The 23,851-nt window shown below is 44.4% G+C and overlaps 1 protein-coding gene, 1 long non-coding RNA gene and 1 pseudogene across 11 annotated transcripts in view; 2 read left to right on the top strand and 1 right to left on the bottom strand.

Moving 5' to 3' along the window:
* HIPK1 (homeodomain interacting protein kinase 1) overlaps nt 1-16,682 on the bottom strand; it is a 48,382-nt gene extending 31,700 nt beyond the window's left edge. For 4 of the 7 annotated variants that reach the window (XM_074318589.2, XM_088799497.1, XM_088799496.1 and 1 more), the window contains exons 1-2: nt 16,551-16,682; nt 3,405-4,482 (exon numbers count right to left, since the gene is read on the bottom strand). In XM_074318589.2, coding sequence (XP_074174690.2) covers nt 3,405-4,482; nt 16,551-16,647 — 1,175 coding nt within the window. In that variant the 5' untranslated portion in view covers nt 16,648-16,682. Of the gene's footprint in view, nt 1-3,404; nt 4,483-11,679; nt 11,951-15,658; nt 15,682-16,174; nt 16,464-16,550 lie in introns of those variants that run through there. The other 3 variants (XM_074318588.2, XM_019730370.3, XM_019730368.3) reach the window with 3 other exon arrangements.
* On the top strand, nt 5,442-11,248 carry LOC148757796 (suppressor of cytokine signaling 5-like; annotated as a pseudogene).
* Nucleotides 16,683-16,739: 57 nt separating the features above from the next.
* Nucleotides 16,740-19,964, top strand: LOC109446712 (uncharacterized). 4 transcript variants are annotated; one of them, XR_012491627.1, is made up of 4 exons: nt 16,740-16,876; nt 17,717-17,780; nt 19,386-19,542; nt 19,693-19,964. It is a non-coding gene; the product is annotated as an uncharacterized LOC109446712 (long non-coding RNA). The 4 variants fall into 4 exon arrangements; XR_012491626.2 differs by lacking the exon at nt 16,740-16,876 and adding an exon at nt 16,883-17,071; XR_002137263.3 differs by lacking the exon at nt 16,740-16,876 and adding an exon at nt 17,082-17,228.
* The last annotated feature ends 3,887 nt before the right edge of the window (nt 19,965-23,851 follow it).

Raw genomic sequence — 23,851 nt, 5'->3', positions numbered from 1 at the left:
CTCTAACGACTATAATCAGATGGTAGAAATAGCAACAACCCCCGCATACTGATTTCCCAACTTCAGACTCCTTTAAATTGGAGAATTCCTCCAAGAGCCTAAAGCTTTATTGCAGTGGAACCCAGAGCACGCTGAGGTTAGGGTCATTCGACAAACAGCGCGAGCCATCGCCGCTCATTTCCATGACCATACTTGTTTCCTCCTGCCCCTCGCAGAGGCATCAAACGTACAGGTCAGAGACGTTACACACAATCAAACTTCCTGCATCTGCGGCTTAGGTGACACTGTAGGTTCACTGTCAGATGAACCTGGACTGTTTGTCTAGGATAAAATGAAAATAAGCTTTCCTTCGCTAAACCTTGTCCTTCCATACATAACAAAGTGAGCTCAGCTTTAAGTAAAGGCCAGATAGTTTGGTCAGAACGGTAAAGCACTGAGCTTATAAGCACGGGAAACATTGGTGCCTAAAACTCAAGCCCCAAAGAAAGACAGCAACTTCTCTTGGAATGAGTCTACATTTACATTCACAGTGGGCCAGGAAATAAAGTAGATTTCCATTGCCTGAGGCATTTAGCCATGGCCATGGCCAACAGAGACAGCATGGTGGCAAAACTTGATGTTACTTGATAATATGTTGGCATGTTATCAGCAAGATGAAGCAATGCAAACTGAAAAGGAGGGTAAGAGGAAGGCAGCCTTGGAGCCAGAATGCTTCACTGGCCAAAAGAATTTCACGGAGGTTTTCTAAAAGACAAGAGGGTGACCACTTAATGGACTCCAATAAAGATACAAAGCAACACGAAGACACTGGATAAAACTAATGATAAAAAGGAATGCCTGAGCTGCCATTCCGTTTGCCTTAGGTTAAGTATCAAGTATTACTATGACACAACAGAACACTCCTGTTAAACCCTAAACGTAAGCCAGCCCTGGACATTGAACTCCAGTACGCACAGCAATTAGTAATACACAGAACCACCTCCTGTTTTTAAGGGGGAAACTGAGCTCCATTTAAACTTACTCATATGGTTAACAACTAAATGCAATGGATTTACAGGACTTTGTTGAAGAATACTTACCAGTGAGCTTAAAGTTTGGTATTTTCCATTAAAAAAAACCACACAGATCCAAATTACTCAAATGACAGCTTAAAAGGATAAGAAAAGGGGGGAAAGACCAGCAATCTAACACTGAAAATTATTCAGATTTCATATTAGAGAAAGCTAAGTGGCCGGAACTATTTATCCCTCAAATCTCCTTTACTCTTTAAGGGAAATTCCATCAAAAATTATTTCATGAGTAATTCTCATCTCTATTGCTCTTTTTCGGTCCTAAAATTGCTTCAGTTACAAGAGAATGCAGTTGGTCTTTCACAGAGCAAACAGTTAGAGAACACCTGCAGCCACTGTCTAGAGAAGATCAAGAAAGCGAGAGCGCATCAGCCCTCAGCCCTCAGCTGTGCTCTCCTTACCGCCCCAGTGCTCCAAATGAGGTGCAGAACTGAACCCTCAGTGCGCCTGGAAACCGTGTGGTACGTATGTATAAGTATGTGCAGGTGGCGGTGGGATTGCTCAGAGGAGAAGAGGAGAAGCAAAAGTAGTTGGAACCCAACTCTTCCAAGTCATGAATAAATAAATGGAGGTGAGATTCTCAAAATTAGTCAAGTGGCCGAGAGCAGCATGAAACCAGAAACCAAAAGCTCTAGGAATTTCTTTACTCCATCTCACTCAAGTAAGAAGTATCATAGTTTTATAAAACTATAAAAGGAAAAGATAAAAAACTGATGAGGGTGAACTGGAAGACAGCATCGTTAGGACCTCAATACTAACCAACGTGATTTACAGAGTCAGTGCAATCCCCAGCAAACACAAATGAGGCTTTTGCAGAAAAAGAAAAATCCATCCTAAAATTCATGGAATCGCAAGGGACTCTTTGAGTAACCAAAACAATCTTGAAAGAGAATAAACCTGGAGGTCTCACACTTCCTGATTTCAAAAGTTACTACAAAGCTACAGGTAATCAAAACAATGTGGTACTAACATAAAAACAGACATACAGACCAATGGAATAGAATGGAGAGACCAGAAATAAACCCTCATATATATGGTCAAAGGATTTTTGACAAGAGTGCCAAGACCATTCAATGGAGAAAGGATAGTCTCTTTAGCAAAGGGTGCTGGGAAAACTGAATACCTACATGAGATAGACTATTAGACCCTTATCTTAGACCATATACAAAAATTAAACGAAAATGGATCAAAGACCTAAATGTAAGAGCTAAAACTATAAAACATTTAGTAGAAAACACAAAGGAAAAGCTTCATAACATTGGTTTGGCGATGGTTTCTTGGATATGATACCAAAAGCACAAGCAACAAAACAAAACAAAAACTGGACTTCAACAGAATTAAAAGTTTTGTGAAAACGTTAACTTCATGAAATGGGAGAAAATATTCACAAATCATATATCTGATAAGGGATTAATATTCAGAATATATAAAGAACTCTTACAATTTAACAACAACAACAAAAAAAAAACCAATTCAAAAATGGACAAAGGACTCGAACAGACATTTCTCCAGAGGACACACAGATGGCCAACAAGCTCATGAAAAGATGCCCAACATCACTAATCATTAGGGAAATGAAAAAAAAAAATGAGGTAACATTTCACTAACATAAGGTTGGCTATTATCCAAAAAAAAAAAAAACAACAACAACGAACAAAAAAACCCCCAGAAAATAACAAATGTTAGCAAGGATGTGGAGAGCTGAGAATCCTCATGCATTGCTGGTGGGAATGTAAAATAGTGCAACAGCTGTGGAAAACAGTTTGGTGTTTCCCCAGAAAGTTAAACATAGAATTACCATATGACCCAGCAATTCTACTTCCAGCTGAAAGAATTAAAAACAAGAACTTAAACAAATGAACACCAATGTTCATCACAGCATTATTCATAATGGCCAAAAATATGAAACCACCCAAGTGTTCATCAACAAATGAAAGGATACACAAAATGTGGTATATACGTACAAAGGAATGCCCCAAGAATACTCAAAAACTTAAGTTTTGGGGCAGTGAAAAGTTATATACATATTTTCGACTGTGTGGGACGTAGGTCCCTCAAACCCTCGTGTTGTTCAAGGGTCAACTATATAATTCAACTAGGAACAACCTTCAGAATCAAGACGGAATTAATTTTCCTGGTGTTAAATAAAATTTCCGATATAAAATAATGTTACATGTAGGAATGCCACCCGCTTGAAATGGACTAAAACATCACCCTATTTGCATCTTGGAATCTGTAAGTAAATTCCTTGTGACACATAGCCCTATGTGATACATGTTAAATATAAAGCCAGATCTCTACTGCAAGACAAGTCGTTCAGCATTTGCCACTTGCCTGTAGTAGCGGGACTGTAAGTAGGTTGAGCACACGGCCTTGGAAACGTGACTGGCAGAGCCAAAGTCAATGACCTTGACTCGGTAGGGCTGGCGCACGGGATCCACCAGCATGATGTTTTCAGGCTTCAGGTCGGCGTGGATCAGGCCGAGGCTCTTGAGCTTCATCAGAGCGGTGGCCACCTGCTGCAGGATTGGTCTGATGTACTTGAGTGGCAGTGGGCTAAACTTGTTCTGCTTTAGAAAATCATACAAGTTCTGCTCCAGCATCTCAAACACAAGGCAGGTGTGATTCTTATGCTGAAAGCACTCGTAAGAACGGACAAAATTATACTCGTCAGCATTCTCACTGCTCAGGCGGGAGAGAATGCTTACTTCAATCTGTCCTTGTCGGGCATAGGACGGGTGGTTCTTCAAGATTTTAATGGCCACGATTTCCTTGGTGCTCCGCTTCCAGCACTTCGCCACCTGTCCAAACGTCCCCCGGCCTAGGAACTCCAACACTTCATAGCTGTTGGTCATAGAGCAAAGGATCTCATGCTGGACCAGCTGGTAATCCCCTTCTCCGCTGGAACTGCTACTTTTTGTGGTCACCGTGGTGGTCGTGGCAGCAGCACCCACCACAGTCCTGTTTTGCAGCATGAGAGGGGGATGTTCTTCTATGATCTGCACGCTACCGTTGCTGTCCACTTCCTCACTTTTTCTTTTCAGTCCACATTTTTGATATGGCTCAAGCAAAGACACGTTGCTCCTGTGCGTCAGGCTCTGGCTGCTTTGGAAGGTTGACGTCGCAGCACTGGCAGAGCTGTCAGCAGCTGTTACAACAATATGCTCCACGGCAGGAGCCGGGAGCAGGAGGCCCTGGTCGTACGCAGGGATGTTGAAATTGGCTACCTGGTGAGAGGAGCCTGCGTGCCCTTGTGCGGCTGGGAGGGTTTTGCTGTGGGTATAATATTTGTCGTTGCTGCTCTGTCCAGAAACATCCCAGCCAGAGGGCTCTATTTTCAGTTTCTTTGCACTGCAGAAGGCACTCGACGACACTGATGGGGGGGAAAACACCTGCAGCTGTGATGCCATACCTGTGTCGGGACAGAGGAAGAATTAGACCCGCAAATGCTTACGACCCCTCCATTAGTACGTACGAAAACTCTTTGTTTACGAAAACCACAAGAAAACATGCATCTGGCTGGGGTTTTGTTTTATACATTTTCCAAAATATGTTTCCTATTATAGAATTATAAACTTTTTGGTCTAATTACATACCCTTAATAATTCTTGGAAACTCAACAATAGGACATATTGTTAAAGGAGTATAAACATCTATGACGGTTTATAAAATAGTAACAATAATAATCATAGCTTAGATGACTGATCACTTACTATGTGCCAAGTAGTAGTCTAAGCCCTTCACAGACATTACTCCTCTAATTCTCACCCCAACCCTTTGAAACAGATACTAAAATTGCCATTTTACAGAGGAGGAAACTAAGGCCCAGCCTAGTTAATTTGCAAGTGAAACCCGGGCTCTTTGGCCAGAGCTCATTCCACAGCTCTGTCTTCATTCCTGCCCCGATTAACTTTTTAATCAATTATTTAAATTTATACATAGATGGCATGCTTATAAAATTCACAGGTGAACCACGTGTGGGCAGGATATTCGATGCACTAAGTAACAGGTCCAAACTGATCACCACGGGGAAGAAACCATACGGCAAATCCCGCAGCTGAAATGTAACACAGATATAGACCCCTCCCTACTTAGGTCCAAAGTACGGCTCGCACGGAGCACAGGATAAGATACAAGGTTCAACAGGAAAATATATGAAAAACACCTTCAGTTGATAAGAGAAACATTATGTAATAATGTTCCCCTCCAATCAAGAGCTAATTCAATCTTAAACCGTATTCATAGAATGTGTCCAGAACGCAGCGAACAATGGGAAGGCATCCATCCTGCTCAGATCGTCCATAAGTGTCTCGTTCTGTCCTTACACTTTAAGAGGACCGGTGATACACTGCCCAGAAAAAAGTAATCAGGATGGTGCAAAGTGGAGAGGATCTTCTGAAGAACCGTGAGATGTTATTCTCAGGAAAACATGGGGAAAGGAAGAACAACCCCGCTTTCTGTCCCTGAATGTCCGTCCCATCGACACCTCAGGCTAAATAAGCCCAGAGACTAATCCCAATGCTAATACTTTAAGAATAAAGTCCAAACATTTGACATAGCGTACAAGCCGTTTCATAATTATCTTCTCCCTTCTCAACAATACAGCCCTCAGATGCCTTGGGGCTCTACATTAATCCTTCCTCTCTTGCTCCATACTTTTCCCCTTTTCAAAATCCTCTTCCGGGAATTTATCATCTCTGGAAAAGGTTCTCAATTCTCTATCTCTAACCCAGACTTCTCTCTTGAGCTCCTTATTTCCAAATAACCACTCCACACTGCACCTGGATATCTTCGAGACACCTCAAATTCAACATGCCCAGAATTAAACTTAGGAGCCTTTACCCCACCCCGGTTTTCTATCTCAATTATGAGACGCCACCATGCACCCAATCCCTCAAGCCAAAAATCAGGGAGGCAATGAGTCTGTTTCCTCATCTATCAAATAATGATACCAATACCTACGTCGAGGGGCTCTTGTGAGAACTTAAAGATTTAATCGTGTAATAGTGCCTGGAACTCAGTTACTGTTTTTATCCTGACTCCTTCCGCTCCCTTGTTCCCCCACATCCAACCTGGAACCAAATCTTCTCCACCCTACCTCCTAAGTCTGTTTCAAATCTGCCATTTTTCTCTATCCCTATTGGAACCATTCTAGTTCAAACTTCCAGTAGCCTCCAAACTAACCTTGCGTGCACACGGGGGGATTTCTGTTTTTAAACCATGCAAATCGACATCTGCTTTTTTTTTCTCAACCACCTCCCTCCCCCTGCCTCCCAGGTTTCCAGTGCTTTGGGGACAAAGTCCAAAATCCTCAACCTGCCTTAAGAAAGCTCTCCAAAAATCTCGTTGCTGTCTTCTAAAATCTCCTCCATTCCAACCACACTGCCCTTCTTTCAGTTTTTGGAAGGCCCTCTAATGCAACATAAGACTCCCTGCTGGGAAAGCTGTTTTCTCTCCCTCCCTCCCACCCTCCCTCCCTCCCTCCCTCCCTCCCTCCCTCCCTCCCTCTCTCCCCACAATCACCTCAGCCACCACCCTCCCACCATGCCCTCCCACAGCACTCTGTCCCTCCCTTACAACTTGAAGTTATTTAATGCTGCATTCCCAGTTACAGTATAACTTCCATCAGTTGTCATGTTCTTTGCTCCTATCACCAGAACCTACCACTGACTCTGGCAATTTACAGACACTCAAGTGTTTGTTGGGTGATTTGATCCCTGCTTACCAACCTCCTAACCCCCTACCACTCATATTAAACTGCAGGATGCAGTTGCAAATGCTTGTTTTGTTTTTTAATATTCTTCCCTTTTATCTGTGCAGTCCTTGGGAAATGGGGAAGTCTCCACGCCAATACACATCACATAATTTTACTAGTCATAAGAGAATAAACACACAACTAGAAAGGAAGGAAGCGTGACAAAGGATGTTACAGAACATAAAAAAGCAATGTGTACATTTCTTTGTGCCTGAATGCAACTAAAAACCATCTGCACTGGACTAGACAGCTGGAACGAAGAACAAATCCTCAGCCTTCAGTTTCTAAAACGTGGTCTGGATTTACTTCAAACAAGAGTGTCCATAATTTATATGAACCTTGAAGAGAAAGAAGTGTAAATTAAAAGCTAAAGTCAGTGCTATTTAACTCCTAGGCTATGAATTTACAAATCGTCTTATTCTACCTACATCACTGACATAATACCAAATTATAATAAAAGAAAAATGTGAATCCATGTAGTGCCTTTACAAAATTTACCTATTAAAATATATGCAAAAATATTTCTTGTCATAAATTTTAGCCAATTTTGAACATATTCTCCAGCACACAGTAAGTCGGTAAATAAGAATATATGTTCTGTAAAAATAAAGCACGACAAATTTGGTAAGAAAACCAAGTTTCTCTCTACTCCACCCGTTTTTCTCCACCCCGATAGCACAATTCTGGACTACTTACTTCAACAGCCTCACTTGTGTCCCCCAAATTGCACTCTCAAGCCCCCTTTTAAGTTCCTTTCTCCCAATACACTCTTCACCGTACAACTGAAGCTTTTAAAACAGCACATCTCATTCCAGTGGGAGCTGAGGGGAGAAGGGTGAAGAGAGGGAGGAGCCTGGGAAGGAGATGGGGGCCTGGCGGGGGACATCTGGCCCGGAGAAAGGTCTGCGCTTGCTCAGACAGTTGGCGGGGAGGGAAGGGGACAGGCCTGGATGGGATAGGATGGACCCTCGGGTGGGCGGATGTGTCCTTGGGGTGACTGAGCCTGCCTGGCCACAGGTGCCCTGCACGGCCCCCACCGATCTTATAATGAATGGATAAAGTGGGGAAATGTGGAATACAGGTATCAGAATCTCTTCACTCAGGAGGGGGAACCCCTGGTGAAAATGTGTCACAGAGAAAAACATCAGCGTAGGAGACTCAACTCCTCAGCAACAAAGCGGTCCCTTCGGAGAAAAGGTTGCCTTACAACTGGGATTAAGCCCTTCAATGAACTCTTCAAGGAGAAACCAAAACCGCCACTGAAATTCCTCAGATTGTTGAAATAATCACTAAAAAGGAGAATGATTCGGGTGTCACCCAGGAACCAGATTTGCAAGAAGAGCATCCTCCTCTGGACATGCTCCATGGGGTGGGAAGAAGAAATATTCCCGGTCCACAAAGACACCAAGTTCACTGGATACCGGTAAAAAGTTTGGTAGCACTCGAAGCCCACTCAAAGGAGAGAGAGGCGATATGGGGTAAGCTCCGAACGTGATATGGACAGTATTTCCAGCAGAACTGTAAGAAGTTGCTTGGAGACACAGCTTGTAGCAAACTGTGGCCAGTATTTTCCCACGAGAACTTAAAACAAGCAGCCGAAGCCTCTCTTTTTTAATAAAAGAAAAATATACCTTTCTGAATTCATGCTTGAGAAATGCCCTTTTCCTGCTGGCTCAGATTTTGCCCCTAAACGGCATTTGATTAAACCGCACACAGACCCTCTGAGCCCACATTCCACATTTTTTGATACATTTGATCCATCCTTGGTTTCTACAGAAGATGGAGAAGGTTGGCTTACGGAGAGAAGGCAGCTTAGTACTGAACAAGGTGTTGACACCCCTCCCGGTGCCCAAATACATGCATTTAAAGTCACTGCATAGGTTCATCCGGTATATAAACTGGGACCAAAGTTAGCTCCTGGCATGTCTGAAATAAGTAGGGACAATTCTGGAATTCCACAAGCTAACTGTGACCCAGGAGAGGAGACGACCACCCTGTTTGCAGTCACACAGGCAGAAGCAATGTCAGGCGTCTGGAGACAGCCATGCCCAGGTTAGCAGACAGGCGTGTGGAAAACCCATACACAGCCGGATTACACACACAGCCTCGTTCGTGCTCGGTTTGCTTCCGATTACGGGTATTCCCTGTTCCTGGAGCAAGGGACCGTTGTGATGGAGAAGCCCTTCCTGAAGGGAAACCTGAAGGCACGTTTTTGCTCAGGGACTCTGCACAAGAGGACTGACGACCTCTTCTCCGTGAGCTTCCATCGCTGCCACAGACCCCTGCATGCCCGAATTGAACACTGGAACACAATTTTAGTTCTCATGCTCGCGACCCATGTGGACTTCCCCCCTCCACTGTAAAGATCCTACTTCTCGCAAGTGTTTGAACCACAGCTTATTATCTCACTAAACAGGACTTTCCCTTTCAGCCTGCAAGATATCTGCTGTGCAGTCATCTACAGATGCACCACATACAGTGGACTTGATGGGCTCCCTTTACCATCAATGTTACCGGACTTTGAAAAAGAGTATCATTATAAACAAAAAGTGAGAGCTGGCTCATTAGAACAACAGCCAATCAAGGCAAAGGAAACTCTCCTGTCCCCAAAGGGCATTAACTAGATCTGCTTTCATGGGCATCAGACAGGACCCTACAGCAAGCACACACATAAGGGTCAGGCTTTCTCAGTACAGGATGTAAGCTCAGTGTTAATATCTGTCAGATGCGATCTGCTGTTACTCAGAAAAACATGGTGTCCATTGAGACAACCGAGGACAGAACTATAGGTGTTCAGTAAGGCTACAAAAACATTTTGCCGATTTAGCTGTTTGGCTTTTAATGGCTGTAGTAAATGCGTGAGGCAACTCTGGGGCACTTGCTATGAAGAATTCTATTTCTTACTGAAAAATAAACTGTTAACATTGGATGAGTATTTCAACAGTGTGACTAATGCTTGAAAGTATTATTTTTTCTAAGAATTTTTCTGTAACCTTCCAAAAGTAGTGATGTTTGTAGTTACTATAAACCAAGCTTCAGAAGTCCAAAACATAAAGACCACCTTCCTTTTAGAAACAAACAAAATGCAATTCTCTGGCCACAAGGGCACAGTGCAGTTCACTTAAGTGTTGATATAGTTTACAGTCAGTCTCCTTTTCTCTTCTGCAAAAGGTACTGCTACGTAAACCAGGTTTTCTAAAGAGTAGTTCTTAAAATTTCAGACTTACAAAAATTGGTAGAATTTTACTTAAAGGTCTTAGGTACAATTTTTTTTTTTTTTTTTTTTTTTAAGATTTTATTGGGGAAGGGGAACAGGACTTTATTGGGGAACAATGGTCAAATTGTTGTCCTTTCAATCTTAGTTGTGGGGGGTTCTGTTCAGCTTCAAGTTGTTGTCCTTTCAGTCTTAGTTGTGGAGGGCGCAGCTCAGCTCCAGGTCCAGTTGCCGTTGCTAGTTGCAGGGGGCACAGCCCACCATCCCTTGCGGGAGTCGAACCGGCAACCTTGTGGTTGAGAGGACAGGCTCCAACCAACTGAGCCATCCGGGAGCTCAGCGGCAGCTCAGCTCAAGGTGCTGTGTTCAATTTTTTAGTTGCAGGGGGCGCTGCACACCATCCCTTGCGGGAGTCGAGGAATTGAACTGGCAACCTTGTGGTTGAGAGCCCACTGGCCCATGTGGGAATCGAACCGGCAGCCTCAGAGTTAGGAGCACGGAGCTCTAACCACCTGAGCCACCGGGCCGGCCCAGGTACAAATTTTTTAATGAGTGCTTTAACTTAAAACACACTGGGAATAGCTGCTGCCATGTAGTCCCTGTGCGATTTTTAAAGTTGACATGTGTAGTCTAATTGTTGATTCGTTCGTTGGATCTTTTCCTATGCCCATGAGTTTGTGAAGCATGAATAAAATGAGACTAGAAGATGCTCAAACAAGTCAGATAATAACTATAGTGGTTGCTGATGTTGAGATTATTGTTAAACTATAATAATTTGGATGGCAGTATTCATCTCTTTGTGGTAAACTCTCATAGCAAAATTGCTTAAGTACAATTTATAGAATTTCACTGCAGTTAATTTTTAATGGAAAATCTGAAACCTAAATTGCAGATTTGAAAGGTACTATACAACCATTGTACCTGTAAATAACTTTACTTAGCACCTTTTTGTCACTTAGAATAGTATACAATACACTTGAGTGAGCTATTTTGGAAGTAATACCAAGTTCCAGTGTTTGCTTCTTAGTATTGAACTGAATTTACAGTTCTGTCCTAGACATTCTGCACGAAAGTAGTCGAATCCATCCTTCTGTCTTTTTGTTACTGTGCTCTGTACCACTGGTGAGTGCTCCTGAGTTTCCTTACCTGCTGTACCAGAAAGTTATTCTAGGTCCTCATGGCTATTGCCTAGGCTACAAAAAAGAAAAGCTACATTTGTATGCAACACTAATCCTTTGACTGCAAATGTATGTCTCTGCTTGCTGTGCCCCGTTATGGCTGCTTTTTTGTGCTAATGGAGTATGTTTGGCTCTTGTAAGTAAGTACCTAAGTAAGTAAGTAAAATGCACCTCTGTCCCCCCCTTAAAACCTTCGGATAAAGTCCCAATCTCTCATTTGGCTCTCCAGGCCTTCTAAGATCTGGCCCGATTAGTTTCGCAGCCTCTTTTCATCCAGTCTTTCCCGCAGACACCCTGTCTCCCTGTAGGTACTAAATTTCTCTGTGCGCCTGCAGTAGGCCTTGCTGTCTCCTGCCCCAGTTACTTCACACATCATGTTCCCCCTCTGAATTTTACTTTGCCCTCTTAGCCTTCTCTTTTTCTAACTTCTACTTATCCTGTTAGTCTCCACTGACAGCTCACCTTTTCAGTGCGGCACAGGCTGTTGGTCTGACCGACGTCTGCTCTCCTTCGTCCCAGGCACATGGCTAGACGGCGTTTACCAGTCCCTCCCTCCAACAGACAGACGTGTGGGTGAGCCTTTCGTGTTCCTTTCCTTTCCAGCAGCAGGAACCCATGGAAGCCCAGCTTCTATCACCAGACAGCACCCAAGGGATGGCAGAGCAACACGATGGAAAGAACACGGGTCCCTGGATGGTCACAGAGAGCCGAGCTGCCTGCCCACCAGGAACGCTCCCTTCAACCTGGAACATGTACTTCGGGCTTCTGGGAGAGAAAAGCTGCTTTCCTTCAGCGAGACTGCTTTTGAGTGAGCCTTGGGCTCACAAGCACGCTCAAGAAAGCCTCCCCCAGACTGCTTCACACCAGGTCAGTTTGCTGGGAAAGCCTCCCACAGCTTCCTCTACTGCCACTTAGCACTCACCACACTTGTAGTTATTTTTCACTTATTCATTTAACAAACATGTACTGAACACCTAGTATGTCTCCCTGGCACTGTGCTAGGCAACAGGGATAACAGTGGTGTTCCAGATAGGGGAGGTTCCTTAGCTCCTGGAGGCCTTCTATTGGGGTAACACACACACACCCACACCCAAGAAAATAGCAGCTAGTGATCGTGCTATAACAAAAACAAAACCCAGCGCTATAACCGTGTGAAAGATGGTTTCGTGGTCAGGGAAGGCCTACAACGTGGTGGCACTTAAGCTAAGACCTAACTGACAAGAAGGAGCCATTCCAGTGAAAAAGGACAGTTAGTGTCAAGACACATTCTTGGCCTACTTGAAGAAGAAACCAGTATGATGGGACGGAACAAGGGAGAACATAGTAAAAGCAGGACCCAAAGAAGCAGACAAGGGCCAGATCACACACTGACCTGTGAGCCACTCTGGATTTTACTCTAAATGTGACTATTTGCAATTATTTATTTAAAAGTTGACTTTTCTTCTAAACTGCAAGTGCCAGGAGAACAAGTCTCAATAGCAGAACAGGTGCCCCTCTTTTTGTCACCAGCATCGACCACAATGGCTGACACAGTAGGTGTCAAATGTCTGCTATAATGAAGGACTATAAAGAGATCGCATTACTTCTCCATATGTAAACATAAGGAGTCCTCAAGAAGTCATTCTGACTAAATTAGAGAAATACATGATGAGATACAAATTATAGTCTCTTGTGTACAAGAAAATGTATATTAGTTTTTGAAGTACTGTATAGTAATACACAAGGAAAAAATAAGCTTGAAACTCCAAGGACACCATTTGAAACAAAGCCCTCCCCCCTTTCCTGTAGCACGTCTTCATATGGAACTATGTGAAACAAGCCAGTTTCCCAACTAGTATACAAAAATAGGGTGTGAAATAGGTGGTTAGCTGACAAAGGTGTAACTACAATTCCATCCATTTAAACCAGTTTTGTAATATTTTGGTAAACTAGTTGAGGGATACAACCTATCTTTCTAGGCAGGATACTGTTCCCTAAATTTCAATAGCTCTCTTAAGATTTACTTAGAATGACGAATCAATAGTAACAGAACAAAAGAAAGTAGGTGCTTTTTGTGCTTGGTAAAAGGTACTATCTTAGTATGTGCACAGGATGGCTTACAGATCTATAACGTTTAGAATAAAGAAAACTGTATCTCGAGGAATTTCTAGCATAAGGAAAATGTCAAATAAGCAAAGCACAGATCAGTATGAAACACAGACACTGAAAGAGGACCCTGTTTAGATCAGCCTGCAAAGGCCTAAGGAAAATAGTACTTCAGTAAGCTAACAACAGATTGGCAGATCGCAGTTGGAAGAGGCTCTTTCAGATCAATGTGATAACTTTTGCCAGTCTGCCAGGGGATGTGGAAAAACGAAAAACTGTTTAGAATAAGAAGGAAATAAAAAATGTATTTGAATGGAGAAGACTCTGGCAAAAAAGCACAGGGATTCTTACAGCTAAAACAGACCTTACAATACTCTTTCTAAAACTCCCTAATTCCAAGATGAGAAAAAGGAGACCTAAGAAATCCAAACAAGCTTTACACAGAGTTAATGAGTAGCAATGCTGGCAAAGCATTCAGATCTTCTGATCCTTTTTCATTAGGCCCTCTGAGAAAGCACTGTACCAGGTGCCCTTAAAGAATCCAAAAGAAACACACATAAGTTTTCCTATCTTCCAAGAGCTTACAATGTTGCTGAGGTGATATGACACACAGAAAAGAAAAAGGAAATATAAAAACAGGATGTAACGTTTTTTTTAATGCCAAATTATGCTCTATGAAAATACATAACGCATTTAGGGGGCTGGGGGATTAGGAACAAAAAACAAAAAAGGAACCAAAAAGCAAACCGGTGATTGTTGAAGTGGTACTGGAAAGAAAAATGACTTTGATGAACTTGTGTTCAGAATGGTACGAAACATAAGAAAGTGGAAAAACACTAAAAACTGTAATTTAAAAAGAAACTTTAAAAAATATGGATGCTTTCTATAGTCATGAAAATGAACACAGGCCATGAAAATGAATATAGATGGGCAGATCAGGAAGTTCATGTTTGCAAAATTAATTCAAATTACAAAAGCAGCAGTTACAATACACAACCAACAACAAGTTGCACAAGCTCCAAGTGTCAGAAGTTTACAAGGCAAGTTTGGCTCACTGATTTCTACCAACCCAAGCACTGGCTGAGCTGTGCTTATGAAAACAAAACCACAGAATGAAAGAATTCTATTTTCCTGAGAATTGTGAGCTTCGAGATTACCTCTTTCTCTTTTAGAAGGGAGTTCGGGTTTGGTTTTAAATCTCAAGTTATCAATCAACTTGCTCTACAATCCATAAATCTACAATGTCCAAAGTTAGGATAAACTCATCATGAAAATGTCACCAACACAACCAGAGCCAGGATATCTACAAGATCTCATTCACCATTTTAATCGTCAGATGCTTTACTGGCTTGGCTGCCTCCAGTTCCAACCACAAGTGCTTTTACCAAAATATGCTTCAAGCCACGAACAGTATCTTAAAGTCACTGATATCCTTTGTCATACCATCATATCATTATTATAATGCAGAACCCTAAGATAATTACATGTAAAGATGCAAAATCACCAGCTAAATAACAACTACTAGGTAAAATGACTTGTCAGATTTTTCAACGTTTTACAGAAAGCTTTAGACCTATACATGAAAAAAAGCTGGTAACGATTTGCATTGTCTGTAACGTTTTTGTTTTTTTTCAAACGACTACAGACCAGGAATCAAAAATAGCTTGACACAAACAAGAGCAAAATTGTAGGTTCTGCTGAGGGCATCGGCCACTTAATTTAACCCCACTTCATCAGGAGCAGGAAGCCACGCTGCTGTTTTCAACCGAGTTACTAGGAAACAAGATAAAGGGCAGATTGGGCAGAAATCTACAGTTGAAATGAAGATTTTGATACAATTACTTAAAATCCCCAAAGTGTCACTAAAACCAAGCATCTAGGGATGCCTCAAAATGAGTGTAAGCAGAGGAAAGACGTTAGAGCTCGGGCTTGTTTTTCCCCCTTCTCTAGCCCCTCCTCCCTTCCCCCACCTAAACAGGAAAGAAAGCGCGCCCAGCATAAACACAGGCCAGTACTCCCGGATTGTCACCACAACAAACTGGAGGTTAGACCAGCGCTCCTGGCGACCGAACTCGGGGTCTCGGTTGCTAGGCACAAAAAGGGCCTCTTTCCCACAGATCTGTGAACAGTGTGGGCCTCACCCAAGAGTTTTGGTTGTTTCCTCACCTTTAAAAACAAAAACAAAAAAGAAAAAAAAAAAGGAAAGAAAAAAAACCCGAAAGCGTTGGGAAAATGACAACAGACAGCAAAAGTTTCCGTCCGAGCCAGACCTCTAGATCTGACTCGCACAGATCTACGTACATTCAGTGGGCTGGTCCCACGGCGTCTCCCCCATCATTACAAATGACAAACCTACCGATTAAAGAACATCAGCGGAGAGGACAGGAAAGGGTCCACACCCACCCCACCGCCTCCGTCCTCTCCAGACACCGCTTCCTGGTCCCAAACAGCACAAATAACCCACAACCATGGTGATCGGCAGAGCTGTGAAATACACACGCACAAGCCACACACTGGGAATCTGCCACGACAGCCGGGGGAAAAAACCGGCCCAGCGAGGAGACGCAAGGCGGCCCCCTGTCATTTGAGGACAACAACACGCCCAGGAGACAAGTGGCAGGAGGCAGGGGGAGTTGCCCCGAGAACAAGCCCTGAGCCTCCTCACTTTCCTGGGAACGCAATCCCCTCCGCGACCGCGAAAGGCCGGGCCGCAGGACACGGCGCCCGGTCCCGGGTGGGGGCTCCCCGAGAGAGGCGTCCCCCGCAGGCCGGGCTTCCCGGAGAGCCCGCGGCCGGCCCGGTCCCGCCTCCGGGAGCAGACAGGAGGTCGCTCCCGCCCGAGGACCCTTCCCGCCCGCCCGCCCCGACTCACCGCCGGTGTGTCTGGTTCTCAGCCGTGAGCGGGGGCTGCCGTGAGGAGGCGGCGGAGACGAGATCCGGGGCCCCGCCGCCGGGTCATCATACCCCCCGCGCGAGCCGGCCCGGGCCCCGGCCCCCGCCCCCCGGAGCCGCCCCCGCGCCCGTTCCGCGGGGGGAGCCCCCTCAGCCCCCCGCCCGCTCCGCCGCCCGGGCCCTGGCCGCCGCCTCAGCCCCGTGCGCTCCCGCCTCGGCCTCCCGCTGCCGTCCGGGGCCACCGCCGGGCCCCTCGCTCCGCAGCCGCTGTTGTCGCCAGACCCGACGAGCCGAGAGCCGAGCGGCCGGCCCCGCCCCGCGGGAGCTATTCACCCGCCCCGCGCCATGATACCTACTGAGGCGGAAGTGCCGCCGAGCGCGCGGAGGAGAGCGGACGGGTCGGGGACCAGCGCACCGACGGGGGGGCGGCGGCGGGGCGACTCCGTCGGGCATCCGTGCGGGCGCCCGTGGGGAGCCAGCGTGGGTGGGGGACGGGGGCCGACTTCTCCGCCCCCTCCCCACGGCCCACCCCGCGGTGATTTAAAGGAGATTGGTGGCGGGAAGGGGTCCCGCTGTAAAATGTCAGCCCAACCAGTGTGACATCACCACGGTCTAGTGTGACACCCCCAGAAATTGAGCAACGCGCGGAAAGGCAGTGCCTCCCCGGGAAGCTCCCCTGCTGGTGAGGAATTACCCCGGTTTAGGCTTTAATGTTTCGTTGCCATCTAGAGATGTTGGAGCAGAGTGACACCCGGGGACACGGGGACACCCAGAGCCACTTAGGGGGCCCTCCCTTGGCCGCCTTGGGGATCCTGGGTTTGCTTTAGGAGGTGAGAAAGAACAGCTGTGCTGTGAACCCAACCCCTTGAAACATGCGGTGAGCAAATGCTACCATAATTTGCTTGCCTCTCCCAAGAGATACGTAGGAAGGCTGGATTGTCCGGAAACGGAAGGCGATGGGCACAGGACATTCTGAAGAAACAGACAATGTGAAAACTACCAGTGGGTTACTTAGAACATAAGTTTCTACTGGGGTGAGTAGGAGCTTAGAAAGACAGGTACCATCTCCCATGATCGAGGTATTTCTGCAGGACTTCACATAAACCTCCTGCTGTGTAAAATGTTCTGATTCCTAAAGTGGGGGACATTTTTAGGGAGGTAGTAGTATAATTGACTTTTTCCATCCCAAACGTGCTGGAGGCTGCAGTGATCTGAGCTCTAACAGTGTCTGTCCAGCACCATGGGTACTTGCATGTGTACTCTTTGAGGAGGGAGACAGCTATGGCTGAGTGAAGCTGTCTTTCTCAGATCTCATTCCTACACACTTGACTTCTTTGGAGCCCCATCTTTACACACACAAGCACACAATTTTTGTGAAGGTGTGCTAAAGTGGTTATGCTACCTTTGGGTTTCTCTCCTGGCTTAACCACACTGGTAGCAGTTCTGTTTTGTTGAGAACAGGGAAGTTATTTCCCTAGAGGATCAGGGTTAGCTAAACAGTTTTGTTTGCTTATTTCCACAGAAACTTTGAGAACATAAAGTCCTACGTTGGGCTGACCTGGGAAACATCAAGACAGAGAGAGTGGGTGAGCATGCCTGTGTGGGGAACCAGGAAAAAGGCAGAACTTGAGTTCTGGGGTAGCACAGATCCTGCTCCAAAAGCAGGCTGCAAACACACTAGTTGCCTTGGTTCAGCCCAACTCCATGACATGCTTCTAAGCTCCTACTCACCCCAAATTAGGTCCCTTTTCTCTTTTCAAACATGCTTCAAAATACACCTGTAGGCAACTTTCCTGATTGACCAACCCCCACTGTATTCAAATTGTTCAGTTCTGCATCACCATTTGACTGCTTACTTATTTACACGTGTCGATCTCTACTTTTATTGTTCTTAGATCATTTCCTCGGTCTGTCTTATTACATGGAGACCTTAAAATCTAGTATTTTCCCCTCTCTAATATTCATTCATCCATCCAACAAACTGCTTATGTGCCTACTCTATGCCAGGTACTCTCCTGGAGTCTGGACCAGATGCAAGATGAGGAAGACATGGTCTTTCTCTCAAAGAGCTTATAGTCTAGTGAGGAGGGAAATGCATAGAGACATATAAGACGTGAATGACAAAGTCAGAGAGCGTCTTTGGAGAAGGCAGTGTTTGAGCATAGTGCAGTCAAAGGAGTGTCAAAGTTTAACGTCGCTGCAGTTCATTGGCCCATTCAGCAAATATCTATTGCGTACCTTCTGTGTGACAGGCACTATATTAGAAATGATAGATACAAAGAAGAGAATGCATAGTCCATGCCCTGAAGGCGCTTCCAGTTCAGCAGAGAAGTGGCAGGATATGGAATTAGGAAGATAGGTTGAGTCAGATGTTGAACGGCAATGAAGAGCTGTCAGAGGTTTAATCAGACAGGAAATAGGAAGGAACCTGTGCTTTAAAGAGAGAACTGGTGGCCGTAAGGAGGCTGGCTGGCTGGAGAGGGTGATGTCTAGAGAAAAAGCCTGATTAGAAAACTATGACGAGGGTATGATCAAGCAAGGAACGTTGAGAGAAGGGGAAAGATATGTGACCGATTTCCTCCCAGACGAAGTCAGGGCAATTGGAGAGGGAGATGGAAATGATGCCAGTTGGAAGCAGTGAAATCTCACCTGGGGTATGACATCCCTCTAGGTCCTAGAGCCTACATTCAGTGTTGCAGGCAAGAAGTCCCTTGCTCAGGAGCTGCAGTGCTTACGGCCAAGTAAGTGAAGCCGACCAACGGCTGTGTCTTCAGAGAAGCTGAGTCAAAAAGCTAGGAAAACTATCCAGACAAGTGAATCCAAGGGGCCAGGAAGAAAAAGAGAATTCAGGTAGAAGCCAACAATTGTAAAACTGGGAAAACCAGACAAGAGTGCAAGTCTGAAGGAAAGGATAGGAGGCAGCACATGGAAGAATCCTTTGAGCCAACAGAATAGTGAAGACAGGAGTCCTGGAGCTCCCATGGCCACCTTGTGACCATAAATGTGACAGCAAAGATAAAGACAGTCAATAGGCTGAGGGCAGCAGAGGAGCCGATGGAAAGTGTGTCCTTGATGACATAGTGGCACTTCTGAATGAGCCTGGCACCACCCACTTCTGGACGTCTTTGTAAGGAAGTAAATGTCTTTATGTTTTAAAAACATTGTGAGACACATGTTCTATTATTTTGCAGCCCAGATCAGTCTTAACTAATAGAGACGAGGACTAGGGGAGATTTTTCTAGAAGAAGGAGCTAATCGGTGGAGTCCGAATGTTCTGAGAAGTCAAAGAGAATGAGGACTGAAGAGTGGCCAGTGGATCTGGCCACCAGAAGTCCACTACTGATCTTGGTAAGAGCAATTTTAGTAACATAGTGGAGACAGAAGTCATGTGGCTCCTACATAGGATTTTTCATAGCATGAGTGGTGACTGACAAACTGGGAAGGATGATTTTGGTCCACCTGGTGATGGAATCTATTCTGGTCAATTCCCACATTCAGCTGTCAACCTCCAAGGAAGCTACTTGGGTCTGTGCCGTCCACTTCAGCTACATCCGGGGAATCGTGAACTGAATCATTCTGACTGCTCCGTGTATCACTTCTCACAGGAATAAGCCAGGAAAAGCTGTTCTGGCCCCTTAACTGGTTTTATAGAGGGCAAATCCAGCATGTGTGATGGAGGTTAGAATAGAACCTTTTTGTCTTTCTTCCGGGATTGATTGACTGTATACCAGGCACTGAGTTAGACAGAATAAAAAGATTAATAAAGCACACTCCCTTCTCTTGAGGGTCTTGCAGTACAGTTTAGGAGACATTAGAAATAATTATCACACGTCTGTGACATTGGTCTTCGAAGTGTTATAAGTGCTGAGAAATATGACAGTTTACTGTGTCTGTAGGTGACTTCTAGAAGTATTGTGGTCTTAAAGAAGATGGCACTACTTCTGGGGCATCAGTGAGCTGTTGTTTGTTTTTAGTAACGAAAGTACATTTTTTATGCAAAATATGAACAGAAGAATAAACATGCCGTTATCATATCGAAGGTACATGAGCTCTGAGGTGTGACAAGTACCTAAGGTTACTGGTCTGCACTAGGCTGCTGGGCAGCTGGGGGTTAGGAAGTAAACGCAGGGCAGAGGTGAGGGCGGTATAAACAAAGCTGAGAAGTGAGGTACCCGCCTGCGCTAGGAAACTCCAAGGTAATCAGGTGAGTGAGCATTCCATTTCGTCCCCGCTTTCTCCTCTGTACTGTGAGAAGGCTTTGCTCACTGCCTCCCCACGCCCCTCCGTCCCCAGCATCTCCCCACTAAAGCGGAGTTGGTTGTGGGGCTGAGTAGTCTTTCTGCAGGTAGGAATCTGACTTGCCTGTTCTCAAGTCTAGTCTTGTTTTCTTTTTGCATCAGAATAGGGCATTTTGGGGACTGTGTCCCCGCAGAAATGATGGCTTTGGTACAATAGGAATTTGGACGAAGGCCATACCTGTGAGATGGGAGGTTTGCAGGAATTAGGGAAAGTGGGCAAGAGACGTTACCCCTAATTTTCCTGATTTTCACGGGTCAACCCAGAGACTATTCTGGGGGAAGAGCAAATGCCTTGAATACTCACACAACCCATGTCGACTCCCCTTCAGACCTTCCCCTGTCATGGTTTCTGTTTTCTCCCTTTTCTGCATAACTGGCTTACTCTCATGTTCTTCATATACCAACCTTTTATCAGCAAAACCAAGGGATGGTGCTTTTTTCTCTCTTTCTCTGGATCGTCCTCATTTCTCATTATCATCGTGTCCCCGCCATTCTGTAGCTTCTCACCTTTTCTTTGACCAAGGGTTACACGAGCTTTTAGCGCCTGCATTCCATATAATCTTTCCCTATCATCAATTCCACGCAAAAGCCAAAGCCAAAACAAATGCTCCGGAAAGGCGCATGAATCAGGACAGGAACTCGAAATTTCATAATTGAATATTACTTATGCTAAGTTCATTTAGCACTTCCTACAAAAGTCATTTAGCACTTCCTTTCGGAAGTCAAAGAGGCCTGTGTGCAGTACCCCTTGTCAAGCACAATTCCAGAAGGTGGTTGGTAGAATAACTGTTTTGTTGAGTAAATTACTGAGTGTTTATTCACAGTGCTCAAAGCATCAGAATTCACCTAACTGTAGAACAGAGTTTAAGAAATCTCAAAATAACAATCTTCATCTTTGGCTGTGAATTTAACTTAATTATTTTGATACTACTTTTGGACATTCAATTTTATAAGATCTGTAAGCTGTCATCAAATGGTTAGCAAATGGTTCTCCCATTGGGGGTGGGGTGGAAGGAGGTTCCCTATCAAAACTCAAGAGGGTAAATTGTCTGACGTGAAATAGGCTTCTGCCTGACCCACCTCAGTGTTCCCAGAATGCCCATTCTAGAAGAAAGAAAGATGTGGGCGTTAGAGCCCGATGTCACTAGGAATCCTGACTTTAGTTCCTAGGGTGTGATAGTGGGCATGCCCACTTTCCTCTTAAAATGAAGATAATAATACTTTTTCCTTATCTCCCTCATTCCATCCATCAGAAAATTTCTTTAATGGTACTTCCAAAGAAATCTTGACTCCACTACTATTCATCTCCGCTGATACTGTCTGCAAAATCAGAAAGTCTATGCAAAGTGAAATACAGAACACGAATAGATATGGATTTTCACTCTCAATTAAAACGGAAGGCAGGTTTTAATTATGTCTGTAGTGACTAGGAGCCTTGCAGAGAAAGGACACACTCTCAGGGACCAAAAGTTATCTTGTTCGTTCTGGTGCTCTTCTGTAAGGATGTCGACTATTACCTCTTGGTGAGTTAAATACAAAGGCTCAATTCAAACTGAACTCAACTATGCTCTGTTCTCCCTTATATCTTATACATCTGTCTTTACAAATGCAGATAGTCAAAAATCGGGATGAATGTTATTCTCTATAAAAGTTATTGGTTAAAACTTCATACTAATTTAAATAATTTAAAAAGTAAGTATTCTCTGATAAATGAATTTTTTTTTTTTAACTGAAGAGTCCTAGTCTCTCAGGAGATGCAACCTCTAACCCCAAGGCTTGTGTTGACTCCAAGCAAGTAAACCGTGATTTTTTTTTCCCGAGTACATAATTCTAAAACATGTCTTATAGGAAAGTGTTATTCATAAAATATTCCACTTATTTTATTGTAAATAAACTCACTCAGTTTTTTTCTTCTTCCTTTCTTCATTCCGCCCAAATAAGTGCATCTATATAATATCTGTGGGTATGTATATGGTTATGTATACACTTTTCCTTTGTGAAAGCTTTGGTGGAGGAAAACGTGTTTTTGTCCCTGTGGCTGCTTATGCCAAAGAGGTAACTCTGACAGCTTCATATCCAAACACCATGCAAAGCCCTTTCTTCCAAAAACCCAGTCCAGCTCACCAATCTCTCTCTCCGCTGCAAGAGCGTCCTTACCGGTATTCTTGCATTCATTCTTGCCCCATTCTCCATCTGTTGCTTTAAAATATACCATGTTTCCCCAAAAATAAGACCTACCTGGACAAACAGCTCTAATGCGTCTTTTGGAGCAAAAATTAATATAAGACCCAGTCTTATTTTACTTTAATATAAGACTGGGTCTTTAATATAATATAATATATAATATAATATAAATGAATACCAGGTCTTGTATTAATTTTGGTCCAAAAGACACATTAGAGCTGACTGTCCCGCTAGGTCTTATATATACAATATATAATATATACATATATGTGTACAATATGTAATATATATATCTGTATAGCTCATATCACTCCCCTACATTAAAGCTCTCCAATAGATTCCCATTACCCTTAAGATAAAACCCAAACTTCTTTCGGTCCCTTCTGGTTCCACTTCTGCCTCGCTCTCTGAGCGCTTCTCTTCTCCCCTTTGGCCACACGTTCTTCGTGAAGCTTACACCCATCACATGGTCCTTGTGCTGATGCTACGACCTTCAGGTCTGCACGTGACCGGCTCCTTTTCATCACTCAGGTCTCATCTTGAGTGTCAATCCCACAGACACCTTCCTTGACCTGGATCTGAACTTCTCCCCAGCCCCATTAGCCAGTTTTCTTTTCCTGTTAGCACTTAGCACTGTCTGGTATGTATTTATGTATACTGTGTGTCTCTCTCCTTTAGAATGGAAGTTCCCGATGGGCATGCCATTTTCTGACTTGTTCACTCCTTTATGATTATAAAGGCAAGCAGAATCATTCTGTACCGATGTAGGTAGTTTGTCCTGGGGAAGACACTGGAGGAAGCACCGTGAACCCAAGACAAAATAGCTTGTTGCAGTGGTGGTTAGGAAGAGTGAGAGGTGGGAGGCAGGTAACAGACTGACAGCTACGCACTAGTGGTAGCATCAAATATATGCACACGGACCCCCGGACAGAATTTCTCCTGCTTAAGAACCACTTCAAGAGGGCAGAGAGAGCTGTCTCCCTGGGTGTGGACTTGAGATAGAGGACCCAGGTCCAAATCCCTTTTCTTAAAAGAAGCAGACTCACTTATTTCCAATTTCCTACCACAAAGGGAAGTCTGGGTCAGAAATGAGAGATCGTCCACCAAAGCCAGCCAGGCAGATTTTCTTCTCTAAAGGGACTAAAGTCACTGTCAGTCTCCTTGTGGAAAAATAC

Source organism: Rhinolophus sinicus, chromosome 7 (assembly GCF_057876585.1).
Source record: "Rhinolophus sinicus isolate RSI-liver-muscle chromosome 7, RSI-T2T, whole genome shotgun sequence".
Lineage (NCBI taxonomy): Eukaryota > Metazoa > Chordata > Mammalia > Chiroptera > Rhinolophidae > Rhinolophus > Rhinolophus sinicus.
The sequence above is the reverse complement of the archived record's forward strand: the minus strand, read 5'-3'. Positions and strand labels throughout refer to the sequence as shown.